A 14,674-nucleotide genomic window follows, 5' to 3' on the forward strand; every position below is an offset into this window, starting at 1 on the left:
AACTTTAACTAAATCCTGAACAATAAGGAAAACATTCAACTCGGTTAGTTCAATTTTAAAGTAAGAGTTTGAGCGTGAGCTCAAAGTTAGTTTTAATTCAAAACACGTATTTACGATAGAGCAGACCCGGATGAACACCATCCTCGAATTGGCTTGCCTGAGACACAGTCCAGCGACATCAACAAGATGCTTGGGTATCCGAAGAGCACAGTATACGTCATCTATAACCGCTGGAAGGAGGAGGAGGGGGAATAAGATAAAAGCTCATAAGTCCCTCCGTGATAAAAAACGCACTCCCAGATTCATTGTAAGTCTGAAACGGTAAGTGAAGGCATCTCCTGGAACTTTAATTATTACCAAGTAAGCCGTGCAACAGTCTCCATGGCCATAAACACTGACATGAGGATGAAGTCATACCACCTCTACAAAATACATATCCCAAATGGGAGAAAAAAGGAAAACAAAAAGATATCGATAGACTTCCATGTATCTAGAATTCCATGGGTCGTACAAGGTTTCACCAAAATCAATCTGTAACTTTTTCAGTAATGCTGATTACAAACAAACTGAGGTTCAACTTCGTTGGCGGAGGTAATTACTAATTTATATTTTTTTAAAGTCAACGGCAATATAATAAATATATCCACCATTCATGTAATTTTTATATTATTGCATTATCCTAATTATAAGTACTCTTTATTACCTCCGCAACGAAGTTGAATGGAGGTTTTGTTTATGCCTCTATTTGTTTTGTATTCACCAGGATTGTTGCAAATAGAGTTACAAAGTAAAAATATTACAACTGTACGAATATATGTAAAGTGTGTTGGTGTGTTGATATGCACTTATTATTTTCATACTAAGAAATGCAGTTATTAACTGGTCGGAGCAGTGCATTCAGGTCGAGTTGAAGCCACAAATATAGACAAGTGATTCGGGACTAATTTTATCCTCTCACACGCCAAGCACCCCCTCTCTCTCTCTCTCTCTCTCTCCACCTCAAACTCTTGCATTAATATCTCTAACGACCAAACGAGAAATAGAAGCAGATCTGGAATTGTGAAAAAATCTTATATATGATCTGCTCGTCATCATGCTTTGGTCAGTAGTCAACATGCCTCGACATTGTAAAAATCATAAATAATAATAATAAAAACAGAACCCACCTATCTGGAGATGTTAACACTATAGAAAACTAGGACCACTTTGTGTATATCAGAAATGTACTCACAGGAGGAATTCAGAACCTTTTGAAAAAATCAACAAATCAATTAAAAACCAATAAGAGGCCTTTCCAAAAAATAAAATCAGCCAAAAAATGAAATCCGAGTGGGCCTTACAATTAAAGACCAAGCAGCACCTAGTTTTATGGGTGCAACTTGGCCCAACTATAATGTTGGAAAAGTTAAGCTCAACCCGAAAGTCGGGTTAGGTTCGGGTCACTTTTTTTTTCTTCGTACCCTGAATGAACGGCACACTAATCATTTGCCTATATTGTCTATGCCAAGGGTCAATCTTTCCATTAAATAAGGTAACTCATAAAAAATATGTCGGTTTAGCAATTTTTTAAAGGAGGGAGGCTGTTGAAAATAAATTGGAGGTTGCCTTAAATAAAAGTACTGCCTCTATTTTAAGGATATTAAAAAAACAAAAACAATTTAAAGAAATTGGACACCATTTATAAAAATGGAGAGTATCATTTTAGGATCCCTGGGATTGCATGTTTAGCTTTTAGTGAGCTTCGCCCTTGAGGCTCATTTTTATGTATTACGATACAGAAAGGGTTTTGTATATTAATGAGTATTTTTTTAGGTTGGACTTTTTATACTAGATAAATATTAAATGAATAAATAAAAATTCAAAAATGAACGAATTAACGGTGAACAGAATTTTTTTACAAAATGAACGGAAAAAGAGTGAACGGATACAAAACTGATGATTTGTGATGACATTCTCAACTTGACCAATGAAGAGGGGTTCGGTGAATATTAATATGAAACTGATAGGGTTCACTATCTCCAATACATATATTTCTAGTTACCTTGCCTCCAAAAAGATTAAGAACCAGTGCTATATAAACTTGAGTCCTTTAGTACTATAGAGCGTTTACACTTGACGTCACGATTTTGATGTCGTCCCTTTTGAGGGTCTAAACAACCAAGTTTTATAAGAATGAAACACGCTTTTTATTAATATTATTGAAATTAGTGAACTATTGGATATCAAAATGGGACCAAAAAATAGAAGGACTTAAACCTTACTGTCTATTACATTTTTATCGCTGAATTGTCTAGTTTTATTATATACATATAACCCTAAAATGTATTACAAATATTTTATTACGTCGTTATATAATCTTATATCTGTATTTAGATACAAATTAACCATTAATAGAATATATAGGATGTTTTTCTCCAACTATCATATTTTTCTCGCCCCTAGTCGATCAAAAATATAAGAAATTTGTACAAATCTAACAATTTTTAGCGATTTTCTATAAATATTAATTTGATGTACATCAAATATCTATGTTTATCATTAGTATTAAGTAGTATTCCATGCAGTGGATAAGTCTTCCTTTATTCGAAAAGGCATTAGATAGAGTTTTATCAAGGCTTATTGGAAATTTGTCCATTCTGCGTAGTCACAAATATTAACTTTGAGTCCCTAAAATGGTGTCTCCTTCAATTATGATGCAATTTATTACATAAATGAAAATGCTCTATAAATGAGTAGGGGCGATCTCAAGATTATATTTTTAAGAGGGAAGAGGGCTTGTTTTTTTTAATTAAACTTTTCCCTCTGCTGGATAATTTAGATCGAATTACCAAAATTCCTTCATTTGGAAGAGGCTACATCCCCTCCAGCCCACCCCTGCTTGCGCCTATGATGAGTGTGTCATAAGATCATGGAAGTTTAAATCCTACTTATAAAACAATGGATATTTAAAAATGTGCATTTATTAAAGTTTGTAGCTAAGGATATCAGCTACTGTTGTAAATAGCTGTTGGTAGGACTGAGTTTTAAGCTCAGGAGAGGAAGAAGAATAAATAAACAAATGAGAGAACGGTACAGTGGAGAAACTGCTGCTCGACTGTGAACTTATAAATATGTCTTCAAATCCTCCAACTAAAATATCTGACAAGGATCTATTTACTGAGAATCGTAAAAGAGGAGTATGGCTCGTCAAAGTTCCAAAATACATAGCTGATCGATGGGAAAAGGCCCCTGAAAATGAGGAAGTTGGAAAATTGAGGATTGTGAAGCGTCCTCGAGCAAAACCCGATGTTTCATTCAGTTTGGACGATAAAATCATCGCAAAGAGGGAAGGAGAGAGTGGCTCCAAGTCAACTACGAATCAAGCCATTCCGAAGCAACATAAGTTTATTGTCTCTAATGTGATGGCACAAACACTTGGAGTTTTTTCCCGGCTCACCTCCAATTCAGGTGAGATAATATTTAATCATCATTCATTAACATCGAAAAATGTATTAACATATGATATTTCCATTTGCAGAGGGCCCTGACCGCGTATCCCTTGAAGGCCGTGTTGTGAAAAAGGCGGAATGTCGTCCAATATCAGATAAAACCTACATGAGTGTGAAGAGAGAAGCAATTCTTAAGGCCATTGAGCCTACCAGACAGACTGTCCAACTTGACCGTGCTGTCAACCATTATAAACCCATATCTAATCATGCAGCCAATATCGAACACGCACGTCGCAAAAAGGAAGAGGGCAAAAAGAGTAGGGACGATAAAGAAAAAGTCATGGAGAGACTTTTTGCTCTATTCGAAAAGCATCAATATTACAATATTAAAGATCTTGTTAGAGAAACTCGTCAGCCCATTACACATCTTAAAGAAGTCCTGAAAGAAGTCTGTAATTATAATCTTAAGAATCCACATAAAAATATGTGGGAATTAAAGCCTGAATATAGACATTACAAAGTGGATGAAGAAAAACAGAAGAAGGGAGATGATTCTTCTTCTGATGATGAATAAATCTGAAATATATTAATTATTAATACTATTATTATTTATCAGAAACTTCCTTGTTCTTCTATATTATTACATTATATACTTAATAAATTATATTAAGTCGTTTTATTTATTTTATTATAGCATGGCTTTCCGCCCCTTCATTCAAAAGACTTATTTATCAACTTCCTCTGTACAACACCAGCGTTTGAGTGAATTCGATTACAAGAAAATCTTCTTAGGAAGGCTTAAACTCGGAAATAAACGTCATTTGCCCGTACACAAAAGTAAACTCTTCAAGAAATTCGAGGGCAAGCCTGAACTTAATCACCCCACAACGAACTACGGTTGTAGGAGTACTGGAATTCGTCACGAAATTGGTTGGGAATATATTCCTGAAATGAGGCCAGAACTCGTAGTACCTGACTTGACGGATTTCAAGCTTAAACCCTATGTTTCATACCGTGCTAAGAATGTTGTTCAAGAAGAGCTCACTCCCAAAGATTTATTTAACGCCGTATATGGTAGCAAAATTGTAAATGACTTTAAATCGGACAAGTTAAATGAGGACGGAAGTTCACTTGAACCAAGTTCATACGAAAAAATGACTATTCATGAAGCATATGTTGCTGCCAAAAAGACTGGTTCAGATATATATCAAGGAGGAGAGGCTCAGGATCCGCGGTTTAAGCTAAAGTATAAGAGATTCTAGATATATTTAATAATTACAGTAGTCCTATCATAAAATGTTTAATAATACTTTTTTTTCAATTAACATGATTACTTATTTAAAAAAAAAAAAAAAATAGTTTATATAAATAGAAAAAAATACAAATGAAATATAATATTAACAAATAATGACTAATAGTAATGAAATCCTGTTTCAAAAGATAAGCCGTGACATATTCGTATAAAACAAATTATTTTAATATGACAGAAGTCGTCAAGTAAATGACTAAATTTGATTCAATATAGATATTAGATAGAAATATATAAATTAATTTATAATAAGACACAAACTATATTTGTGTCTTATTATAAATATATATTTTTCATACCATCGGAGTGGGATGTACATATTTTTATCTAGCGTAATATAAAAAAAAAAAAAAAAAAAAGATTGGTAAATGTCAACTTTTTTTGTAAAACAATGTGCGGATTTAAGTATTTGAGAAAGTAGTCGGACAGCTGAGAGTCTTTTCCTTTTATTTTAGAATACTAAAGAAAAATAATTTAATACAAATTACAGGGACTACTTCACATTTTTATGAAGTATGTAGTTGTTAACTTTCTGAAAAGTCATGAAGTTGAGATGTATGTCCTAATATATCATTAAAGATATTTTTTTTTTTGTTAAAACAATTGAGTAATTAAAAATTGAAATCGAGGGTACAGAGTAAATACAAATAGATGGAGCAATCATTCTTGCTCAGAGGAAAGAAAAATGTTTGTTGGATGTTCCCCTAAAATATTTGAAGGGAATTCATCGTGGCCCATGCAGACCCCATTAAAATTACATAATTAATATATAAATAAAATTTTAATATATCCCTTTAATATTTACTAAGAGATTCTCAACAACGAGTGCTATATATATTTTTTTTTTTATATGAACAAACCTTTTCGCATTACTACAAAAAGGACGAATATTTTCCACCCCTTTGGATTTGGTGTTAAACATTGAACTAGAGCCGGATGATGATGGTTTTTCATCTTCTGAGTCATCTTCATTCACTAGAGATTCTGCACCAAGGAGTAAATTATCATTTGATGGAGCTGAAGATGTGCCAAGCATGCTCTTGGCGATATTTTTTCTTCTACTAAACATTGAAGCTAATTGAGAAAACTTTTTTTTAGACGTCTTCCCCATATTCTTTAACTTTTCTCTAAATATGGCTTCATCCATGGATAATTTAGATGTTTTGGGCGATAAAGAATACGAGTTTGTGGAGGAGGATGTTAGCGTTGCGGGTGAAGCGTTTTCATTTTCTAGCGCAGATATGAACTCATGATCTCTTCTAAGTTCTGCCATGAATTCTTCATTTTGGAGCATGAGTGCCACTCTTTCATCCTCCAAGTATTGTGAAAGAGAGGGTTCATTCACAATACCCGTAGTGCGCACACGCTCTCGATTTCGTAGATTCTCTTCATAGCGATTTTGTAACATTTGAGGAGTAGGAACAACACTCACTTTTGTCTGAGTGTTGTCTTCATCTGAGGCTCTTTCAGGATGGCTGTAAGCTAGAACTGCTTTTGAACAAGAATCCTTCTCAATCTGCAAGGGAAAAGGGGACAACATGAAGTTGACAAGGTCATTTGTAAAGACTGAACCCCAAGTGTCAAGTGATAACAACTAAAAATTGATGGGATTAGATATAGGCCTAGATATTATTAACCTTAAGAGGATCTAATATGGTTTCTTGAATATTTAAGGAAGGGCCAAGTTGAATGAGATCTTCCATTGGAGGCTCTTTTGCCTTTGGAAGGGACTTCTCCGTTTCTGAAGTGTTCATCGCTAATAAATGATCAATTGTTGCATCCACTTCTCCTCCATGAGCTCGAAGAACGGCTTCTATCACTTCTGAATCCATTTCCGGGAACATAACCCGGAAATCTCGCATGGCCTCTTCAAAGTCCAGAGCGCCATCCGATGCTGCCATCATCACAACGGAATAATAGAAATAATAATATTAAGTTAACAGTAAATTGTCCTTTTCAATAAAACGTCATGATCTTGAAACTTGCAATTGACGTCACTTCATGTCAACAACATTCTTTTTCTTTTCACTAGCTGCCTAGGATCGCACTTGGTCCAAATAAAAGTGAAAAGAGTTAAAAGAGAGTGCTGCTGAGAAACAAATAGTGGGAGAAGAAAATGGAGATAAGTCATTGGAAGGAGGAGCTATCTCATCTCCTCACTCCTCTTTCTCTCTCTTTCTCTGGAATGCAGTTCACTACACAAGTAGTTAATGAAATGAACTTGAGCTGCTAGAGAGAGAATGGAAGGAGGGAGCCCCGCCTCTCTAGGAAAAAAAAAGAAAGGCATGAGAAAGAAAGGGCTTGGGAAGCCAGGGTGGGCTTTGAGGCCTCATAGCTCTCCCAGCTTAGATTATTGAGATCCATGACGTCAAAGCCACGTTTGTGTCCTCTATTTTTAAGGATTCCGATTCATCTGCCCCATTGCTGGAGTGTGAGAGGTGCAAGAGAGATTGAGTAGAAGGAAAAGAAAAATAGATTCCTAAGCCCTTTTGGATGCGTCTCTGATTATTCCAGACCTAACTTATTTCGGCCATCTTTCTCAGCTAGTTACGGGTATAGAAGGCAGAAAAGAAAGAGAGAGAAAGAAGAATTAAAAAAGGGGGAAGAGAATTGCAAAGAGTTTAAGGATCTGTCTCTCATTTCCTATTTAGAATAAAAGAAATATTGTGAAGTAGAGGTGACATTTTTTGTCTGTCCTAGAATAGTGTAGAAATAGAGTGAGTGAGAGTGATCCTATTAGCCCTACATTGGATTCATTGTTAAGATTGTGGATGGTGATGATGAAAGAAGAGAGGAAGGACTAAGAGCAGTCGCAGCAGCAGTGAGTGACTACTGCAACTGAGTAGTACTGACTGTAGTGCAGGGGGAGGAGGAGTAGAAGAACATCAAGAAGAGGAAAGAGGAGAAGGAAAAGAAGAACTAAGTAGAGAGAAGGGGGATTTCATTCGTGGAGTGGACTTGTGTGAGTTGAGTTGAATTCGCTGCAACTACTACTGCTACTACTACACCTAGGGAGTAAGAAGTCAAATAAGGAAAGAGAAGAAGAATCTGAGATTTAATATTCGACTCCAAGGAAGGAAGGAAGAAGAGAGAGAGAGAGAGAGAGAAAAGGAAAGAAAAGAAAAGGAGAAGAATTCCAAAAAAAAAGAGAAGAGAAGAGAAGAGAAGAAGAAGAAGAAGAGTGAAGGAAAACGAAAAGGAAAGAAGCAAGTTACTTGTACTAGTGAAGTTCTGTGTGTTGAAAATTAGAATCGACTTGATAGATAGTCTCTAGGCAGAGTGAAGAAGCCAAGTCTATCCCACCCTTGAGCCTTGTGGAGTGCACTCCTGACTACTATGCGTATCTGTCCTGTGGATCATCCTCTCCTTTACGCTCATTTGATTGAATTAGCCTCTGCTCTGGCTTGAGCTTTAGCCCTTGGGATGATGGATTCTGAGAACAGGAAGAAGCAAGCCTAGTATTACTACATTGATTCTTATCAGTTGAGCAACTCGTCCCCAAAGACACATTTTCCCGCTTTTTCTCGCTTGCTGCTTGGGTCTGATTCCCCTGACCGCCGCCGCCGCCGCTTGACCACCCGATCTCTGAGGATATGTCTTCTGCTGGAACTTTCGTGGATCGTATCGATCCCTTCTCGAAAAGATCCCTGAAAAAGAAGCAAAAGAAAAGTCAAGGATCCTCTCGATTTCGAACGGGAGGAGACGTGGATCTTCAACCCTTGTCAGCATTTGCAGGTAATTACTCATTTTGCTCATTGCTCATTGCTCCTCCCACTAGGATTCACTTTGGGCACTTGAAGGGCTTCTTTCCCTTCCTTCATAGGGCTTCTTGCATTCCTAACAGGGCTTAGAAACCCTACTCTTGAGTTAACCAAAGAGTCACGTTCCTCCTCTTGCGTCAATCAGGTTGCATTTTCTGGGCTGAATTTCTCTATTTTGAAGTAGGGACATTGAATATTGACTCCTAGGCTGGCATACATTATAGGCAATAACACTTGTAGTAGTACTTTTGAGCTACGACAATTTGGTCCTTATCCCTCCTATTCTTCCATTGAATTTTGCCCTTGAAATATCCATGTGCTTCATGAGTAGTTCAAAATGATGGCCTTTACACTTAAAAAACAATACTGCATACATATACGACTGGGGACAACATTTATATATATCTCTACATATATAGAAATGGCAAGGAAAGCATACATCTTTTCTATTTCTTTTTGCAGTTGAACCTTTTTATTTAGTGAGTTCATGATCTGGAACAACATAACGTTTTAGCTCAATTTTACCTTAAAAGAGAGTTCTAGATCATTTAATTGTAATGATTAATGAACAGGTTGTGCTGGTTTTAGCATATTTCTGAGAAAATTTCACAGCTCAAGTAAAGTTCTTAATTCCTGTTATTCTCTTCTTTTTTCTTTTTTTTACTCTCCCTCTTAATAATTAAATTATCTTGTATTGTCTTCCGTAGCAAGTTCAAAGGGATTATGTATTAATTATTATTGCTCATCATTTTAACTTGCATCAATTGTATTCAAAAATCTAATTAAACTAGTACCACAAAATCTATTAATGACAGATCTGACCTCTGCTTATTTATTTCTTTTTTTTTAAATATATTATTATTTTATCTATTGATACAAATCTAATGTAATACTACTAGATATAGCTGATGAAAAAAATATTATTTATAACTTTAATGAAGAGCTGTTGTGAAAATATGTTTTCGCTTTTATACTGTAATAAAGTCATTAGATAAGTTCAAATATATCATTTTTATAAGTTAGATTATTCTAAACTACATCATTTCAGTTTGAATAAAATGTTATTTGTATGTTTGTTGAATACCTTTATTTTATTAGATTTGTTAAGTAATATGCAACTGGCCGTGGATCGTTGTTTTTTAATAAATATATTAATACAATTCTGGCCATTTTTTTAACCCTGTGTTGGAATATAATATAGTTATTTCCTTCTTTACAAGGTAATATTTGAAATTAATTATCTACTAAGTACATCACTTCTTATTGACCATTACATTTCCTGTTTTTGTTCTATACAGAAAACGTAATTTTTATGGAACTTGTAAATGGGGGGGTACGAGTGGAAATCAAGTATTTTTGTTTTTTTAATGATAACAAATATAGCTAGATAGTGTATATTCTTCTATTATTACGAATATGCTCTTTTACTTAATGTAATTGTTGAATTTACAAAAAGGGAAATATTTAACCTATTATTCTATAGTTCTAACATTATAACTTTGATCATTGTTCTAAAAAGTACGCAAAATGTAAATGACTAAAATACCAAATAAATGACTTAATAAAGATAACGTAACTATGTGTTATTCGACACTCGGTTTAAGGTAGCTAGTCATTAACGTCATAATTTTAGTGGGGATATTTCAAAGCGGGTCTGAGGAATGCCTTTCGTTTCGTTGGGTAGTAAGCCACCTTAGTGGACTCTTCTTTTCCTGAAGCTCAACGGAGTGTCGTAGAGGCGGCCTCATTTTTACCGATTTTTTTTCTTTTTTTTAAAGATAGGTGAGGCCAGTTTCTTTCTTACGTGCGCTCTATTGAAAAGAAATAGTAATATATACTTCATTGCAAATGTTGTCTCTAGTAATATTATTTTGTTTAAATGATTGTCAAATTATTATAGAGTGAAAGAGAAGCTCTATATTTGATAGGAAGTATATACTCCTAAAACCTATATCGTCAAAGTGTTTGATTATTTTAATGATCTCGTGGTGAATGGAGTGTTCTCAACAGATTTTTCTACTTCATCTAATTTTACATTAGTTATACAATTCAGCTTGCCATGGATATAATTCGCTGTCATTATGAGCAGCCCAGAAATCAGTTATACCAAAAACTCTCACAATTATATTTTAAACTGGCTTCAAGATACCAAGAATGCCGAAACTCCCGCTGTAGGTCAAAGTTTGATAGAAACTTCATCAGTAGTGTCTGTTTTAGTACAGCCCCCTTCAATAGTTGTTCAGAGTCCTGTGAGTCCTACCACGTCCTCCCCATTAACAATGCCAAGTTTAATAGGTATAATTCGTCAATCATGTACTTATTCTGTGTAAATGTTCGGAAATAATTTGTATTGCTCTTCTTTTTCCTTTGTATTGATTCTAATTGTGTGTATGTCTTAACCGTTTCAGATGTTCCTTCTACCGAACAAGAGGAGTTATTTATTCGTAAATTACGTCAGTGCTGTGTAGTTTTTGACTTTAGTGATGCTGCTCTGGATATTAAGGGTAAAGAAGTTAAAAGAGCAACTCTAACGGAGATCCTAGATCACATAACTCCAGGAAAAAATGCATTCACTGAAGCAATGTATCCAGAAATTATTCGTATGGTAAATCAATATCAAATACTCTTCATTATGATTTTATATTCGCCTTTATTTATTTTAGGTCGCCTGTAATCTTTTTCGAACTCTCCCGCCTATAGAAAACATAGATTTTGATCCTGAGGAAGATGATCCTACATTTGAAGCAAGTTGGCCTCATTTGAAGGTAATGACGATGTAATTTTTGTTTGCTTTGTATTCAATAATATTTAATTTCCCTAATTAGCTTGTGTATGACTTTTTCCTGAGATTTCTGGAATCACCCGACTTTCAGCCTGTTAACGGCAAAAAAGTTATTGATCAAAAATTCGTTCTTCAATTACTTGAGCTATTTGACAGTGAAGACCCACGCGAACGGGATTTTCTTAAGACTATTCTTCATAGAATATATGGGAAATTTTTGGGCTTGAGAGCTTTTATTCGTAAACAAATCAACAATTTTTTCCTCAAGTAAGAATTTAAATCATATGTGTAAAGTATTGGTTTATTAAGGACAACTTTTTTTTATATATATCTGTAATGCATTATGCTCAAGTCTTATTTCATTCTTTCCGTTTCCTTTTTATTGCTAATGAGATTTATTTTAATCATAATAATGATAACTTCATTTCTCTGTTTTTCATACATGTTACGAGCTGCCGGTTCGTAGAGAAAGTAATCCAGAATGGACAAAATGCTCTTCTTTTGAACTTAAATCGTATATATCTTGGAAAGCTTTCAAATATGTGAAATAACTCTTCCTAGGGGGAAGTGAATGAGCTTCTAGACTTACAGATATTGTATTTTTATTTTTTTCCATTTTTTAGTCATTTTTTCTGTTAATTATTTTGCAAATCGTTGGTTGTCCTTAATTGAAAAATTTAATTGATATACAATATCTCAAACAGTAACTTCTCTCATTTAAATAATATATCTATCTTTAGAACTTTTTTATATTAATAAATATGCAATGATAAGCTCCTAATACACTGAAATGTGAATTACTTTATATAAGTTAGATGAATATCGTTTTTTCATCTTATTTATCTTTAGAAACTGACGATTTGTTATTATGTAGACTGTTGACCTGGCAAGGAGCCATATTATATATATTTATATAATAAGAATTTTAAACGTAGATATGCATTTACCAAAGCAAGAGTGAATTTTCAAGTACTTTGATTTCGCTATCCCTGTTTCAAACCAAATATATTTAAACAAAGTTTAGAATTGCATTAATTTTAAAATTATAATGAAAATAATGTTCTTGAAATGTTCCCTAGTTGTATTTATCAATAGGGTATTCAAGAATGTCTGAGCTCCTTGGTAAGGTTTATATATTTTTAGAAACAATGATATTTATTTAAAAAAATATTTGAAGTTAATTACTTGAAAATTGTCTATTGCAGTTTAACAATGAAGAGAAAATATTTTGTTTCGTCAGTAGGTCAGGTCCTATTAATTTTGTTAATCAAGAAATGCATATTATTGTTATCTATGTCTTTATATATATATATTTATAACTGACATGCTTTTGTCGAATTTTGTTTGAATAAAATTATTATATATTTTGTAGTAAGCTAGGGATAGAATGTTATGTCGTAGAGTACATAGTCACAGTGTTAAATGTAATAGTTTTCTTTTTTTTTTTTTTTTTTCAATAGGGGGATTCTATGCATTGTGCGAGAAAACAGTAATTTTGAATCAATTAAAAACATTTTGTTTTGAATTCTTATCCTATCAAATATTTTATTAATACTATTTATGGCTATTTTAGATTTATTTACGAAACTGAACACTTTAATGGAGTTGGAGAACTTTTGGAAATCTTGGGAAGTATCATAAACGGCTTTGCTTTGCCACTCAAACCTGAACATATTCAGTTTTTATGTAAAGTCTTGATCCCTCTTCATAAAGTTAGATGCCTATCGCTCTATCATGCCCAATTAGCTTATTGTGTAGTTCAATTCCTGGAGAAAGATCCAACACTAACAGAACAAGTCATAAAAGGATTACTCAAATTTTGGCCTAAAACGTGTTCACATAAGGAGGTAACTAAGGAGTTCTAATTTTTTAAGAGATTATCTTAAAAATATTATTGATTTAGGTCATGTTTATCGGAGAGATTGAAGAAATCTTGGATGTCATTGACCCTACACAATTTGTCAAAATTCAAGAGCCCTTATTTAGGCAAATTGCACGCTGTGTTTCAAGTCCACATTTTCAGGTATAGTTAATTATATTCTAGACATTTTCATTTAATTTTTAAATTCAATGTTTCTTAAATTTAGGTTGCGGAACGCGCTCTATTTTTGGAATAATGAATATGTCATATCTCTGATTGATGAAAATAGTAAAGTCATAATTCCAATTATGTTTCCTTCTTTATATCGAATGTCGAAGGAACATTGGAATAAAATAATTGTTTCCTTTGTTTACAACGTTCTGAAATCCCTTATGGAAATGAATCCCATTTTGTTTGACGACTTGACAGCTTCTTATAAGGCCGAGAGGATCAAGTAACGTTTAAATTCCATGAATTTGTATTTTTTATTATTTTAAACCTTATTTGTATTACAGAGAACGTAAGCGGAAAGGGAAAGAGAAGACTTGTGGGTTAAGCTTGAAAATCTATCTTTAACAAATGCCCAAAAAGAGGGGATAGACATAGAATCAATCAAATATCATCCCAGTAATGCGTCGGAATAATAGGCGAACCATTTCAGTTGTCTTTTTTCGGTCATCATCCTTAAATTTCTTCTCATCAGTGGCGAAATTATCTCGTTTTAGTTATTTCTTCCATACCAATTGATTCGTGAAATATCGGAAAACGTACAAAAACTTCAAAAAAAAAAAGTTTTTATAAATTTGATAAGCTTAAAAAAATAGAAATGTATGGAGTAAACCGTTTCGAGAAGAAAGGATAAGATATCGTATAGCACGTTTTACTAGTTTATGAAAAAGGCCAAGTTTCGATTATCAAAGAAATTTAAAGAGGAAGTGATAATTTTTAAACTATGCGAACCTTGTGTTAATTGAGCACTAAAAAAGACAGATGTGCCCCTTGATCTAAAGTATTTATTTTTAAAAGAAAGATATGTATCCGTATATATTTATATCTCGTCTGCTATGAAGGTGAAAAATGTTTCTATTCCAAGGAAAACTATGTTAGTGCCATAATTCTTTAATCAAAGATGATAATATCACTCTTATTAGTCGAGAGAATTGCAAATAGATGTACTGAATTAATGTCCTACCATCAAAGTTCCCTTTATTTTTTATGTCAAAATTGCTAGGAGTTTGAATATTTTTAGTTTATAGCACTTACTTACTTAGAATGGGATAACTTAAGAATATTTTGGAAAAAACCGTTGGAAAAAAATAAACAAAAAAAACTAAATGTACTCGTTGTGTTAACGCATTTTATCTTTCTTAGATTTATTTGATAGTATGTAATAATTATCTATTACTACCACTCTACTACTACTACTACTACTACTAAGCACCACTCAAGACTACCCTATGGTCTCACAATTTCCTATTCTTACTTGATAATAATGATAATAACTATATTAATATTAAACATGATTCAAAAGCT

General features: G+C 33.5%; 4 protein-coding genes across 5 annotated transcripts; 3 read left to right on the forward strand and 1 right to left on the reverse strand.

The window, feature by feature from the left end:
• Positions 1-3,058: 3,058 nt before the first annotated feature.
• On the forward strand, positions 3,059-4,122 carry LOC121122904 (general transcription factor IIF subunit 2). The gene is made up of 2 exons (XM_040717982.2): positions 3,059-3,447; positions 3,518-4,122. Exons 1-2 carry the CDS (start codon positions 3,111-3,113, stop codon positions 4,000-4,002), a joined length of 822 nt encoding a protein of 273 aa, XP_040573916.1. The 5' UTR covers positions 3,059-3,110; the 3' UTR covers positions 4,003-4,122.
• A 1-nt stretch (position 4,123) lies between these two features.
• Positions 4,124-4,877, forward strand: LOC121122905 (large ribosomal subunit protein mL41-like). The gene has a single exon (XM_040717984.2). The coding sequence runs from the start codon at positions 4,124-4,126 to the stop codon at positions 4,688-4,690; it is 567 nt and encodes a 188-aa protein (XP_040573918.1). The 3' UTR covers positions 4,691-4,877.
• Positions 4,878-5,167: 290 nt separating this feature from the next.
• LOC121123683 (CUE domain-containing protein 1) lies at positions 5,168-7,042 on the reverse strand. Its single transcript, XM_040718809.2, has 2 exons — positions 6,375-7,042; positions 5,168-6,253 (listed from the first exon to the last, which is right to left on the reverse strand). The coding sequence occupies exons 1-2, from the start codon at positions 6,639-6,641 to the stop codon at positions 5,519-5,521; spliced, it is 1,002 nt and encodes a 333-aa protein (XP_040574743.1). The 5' UTR covers positions 6,642-7,042; the 3' UTR covers positions 5,168-5,518.
• A 1,288-nt stretch (positions 7,043-8,330) lies between these two features.
• LOC121123681 (serine/threonine-protein phosphatase 2A 56 kDa regulatory subunit epsilon isoform) lies at positions 8,331-14,674 on the forward strand. 2 transcript variants are annotated; one of them, XM_040718808.2, is made up of 8 exons: positions 8,331-8,472; positions 10,907-11,103; positions 11,162-11,263; positions 11,324-11,547; positions 12,854-13,127; positions 13,184-13,303; positions 13,368-13,595; positions 13,657-14,674. In XM_040718808.2, exons 1-7 carry the CDS (start codon positions 8,331-8,333, stop codon positions 13,395-13,397), a joined length of 1,089 nt encoding a protein of 362 aa, XP_040574742.1. In that variant the 3' UTR covers positions 13,398-13,595; positions 13,657-14,674. The 2 variants fall into 2 exon arrangements, with proteins under 2 accessions (XP_040574742.1, XP_040574741.1); XM_040718807.2 differs by lacking the exon at positions 8,331-8,472 and adding an exon at positions 10,289-10,793.

The sequence above is a fragment of the Lepeophtheirus salmonis genome, chromosome 8 (genome assembly GCF_016086655.4).
Source record: "Lepeophtheirus salmonis chromosome 8, UVic_Lsal_1.4, whole genome shotgun sequence".
NCBI classification, from domain to species: domain Eukaryota; kingdom Metazoa; phylum Arthropoda; class Copepoda; order Siphonostomatoida; family Caligidae; genus Lepeophtheirus; species Lepeophtheirus salmonis.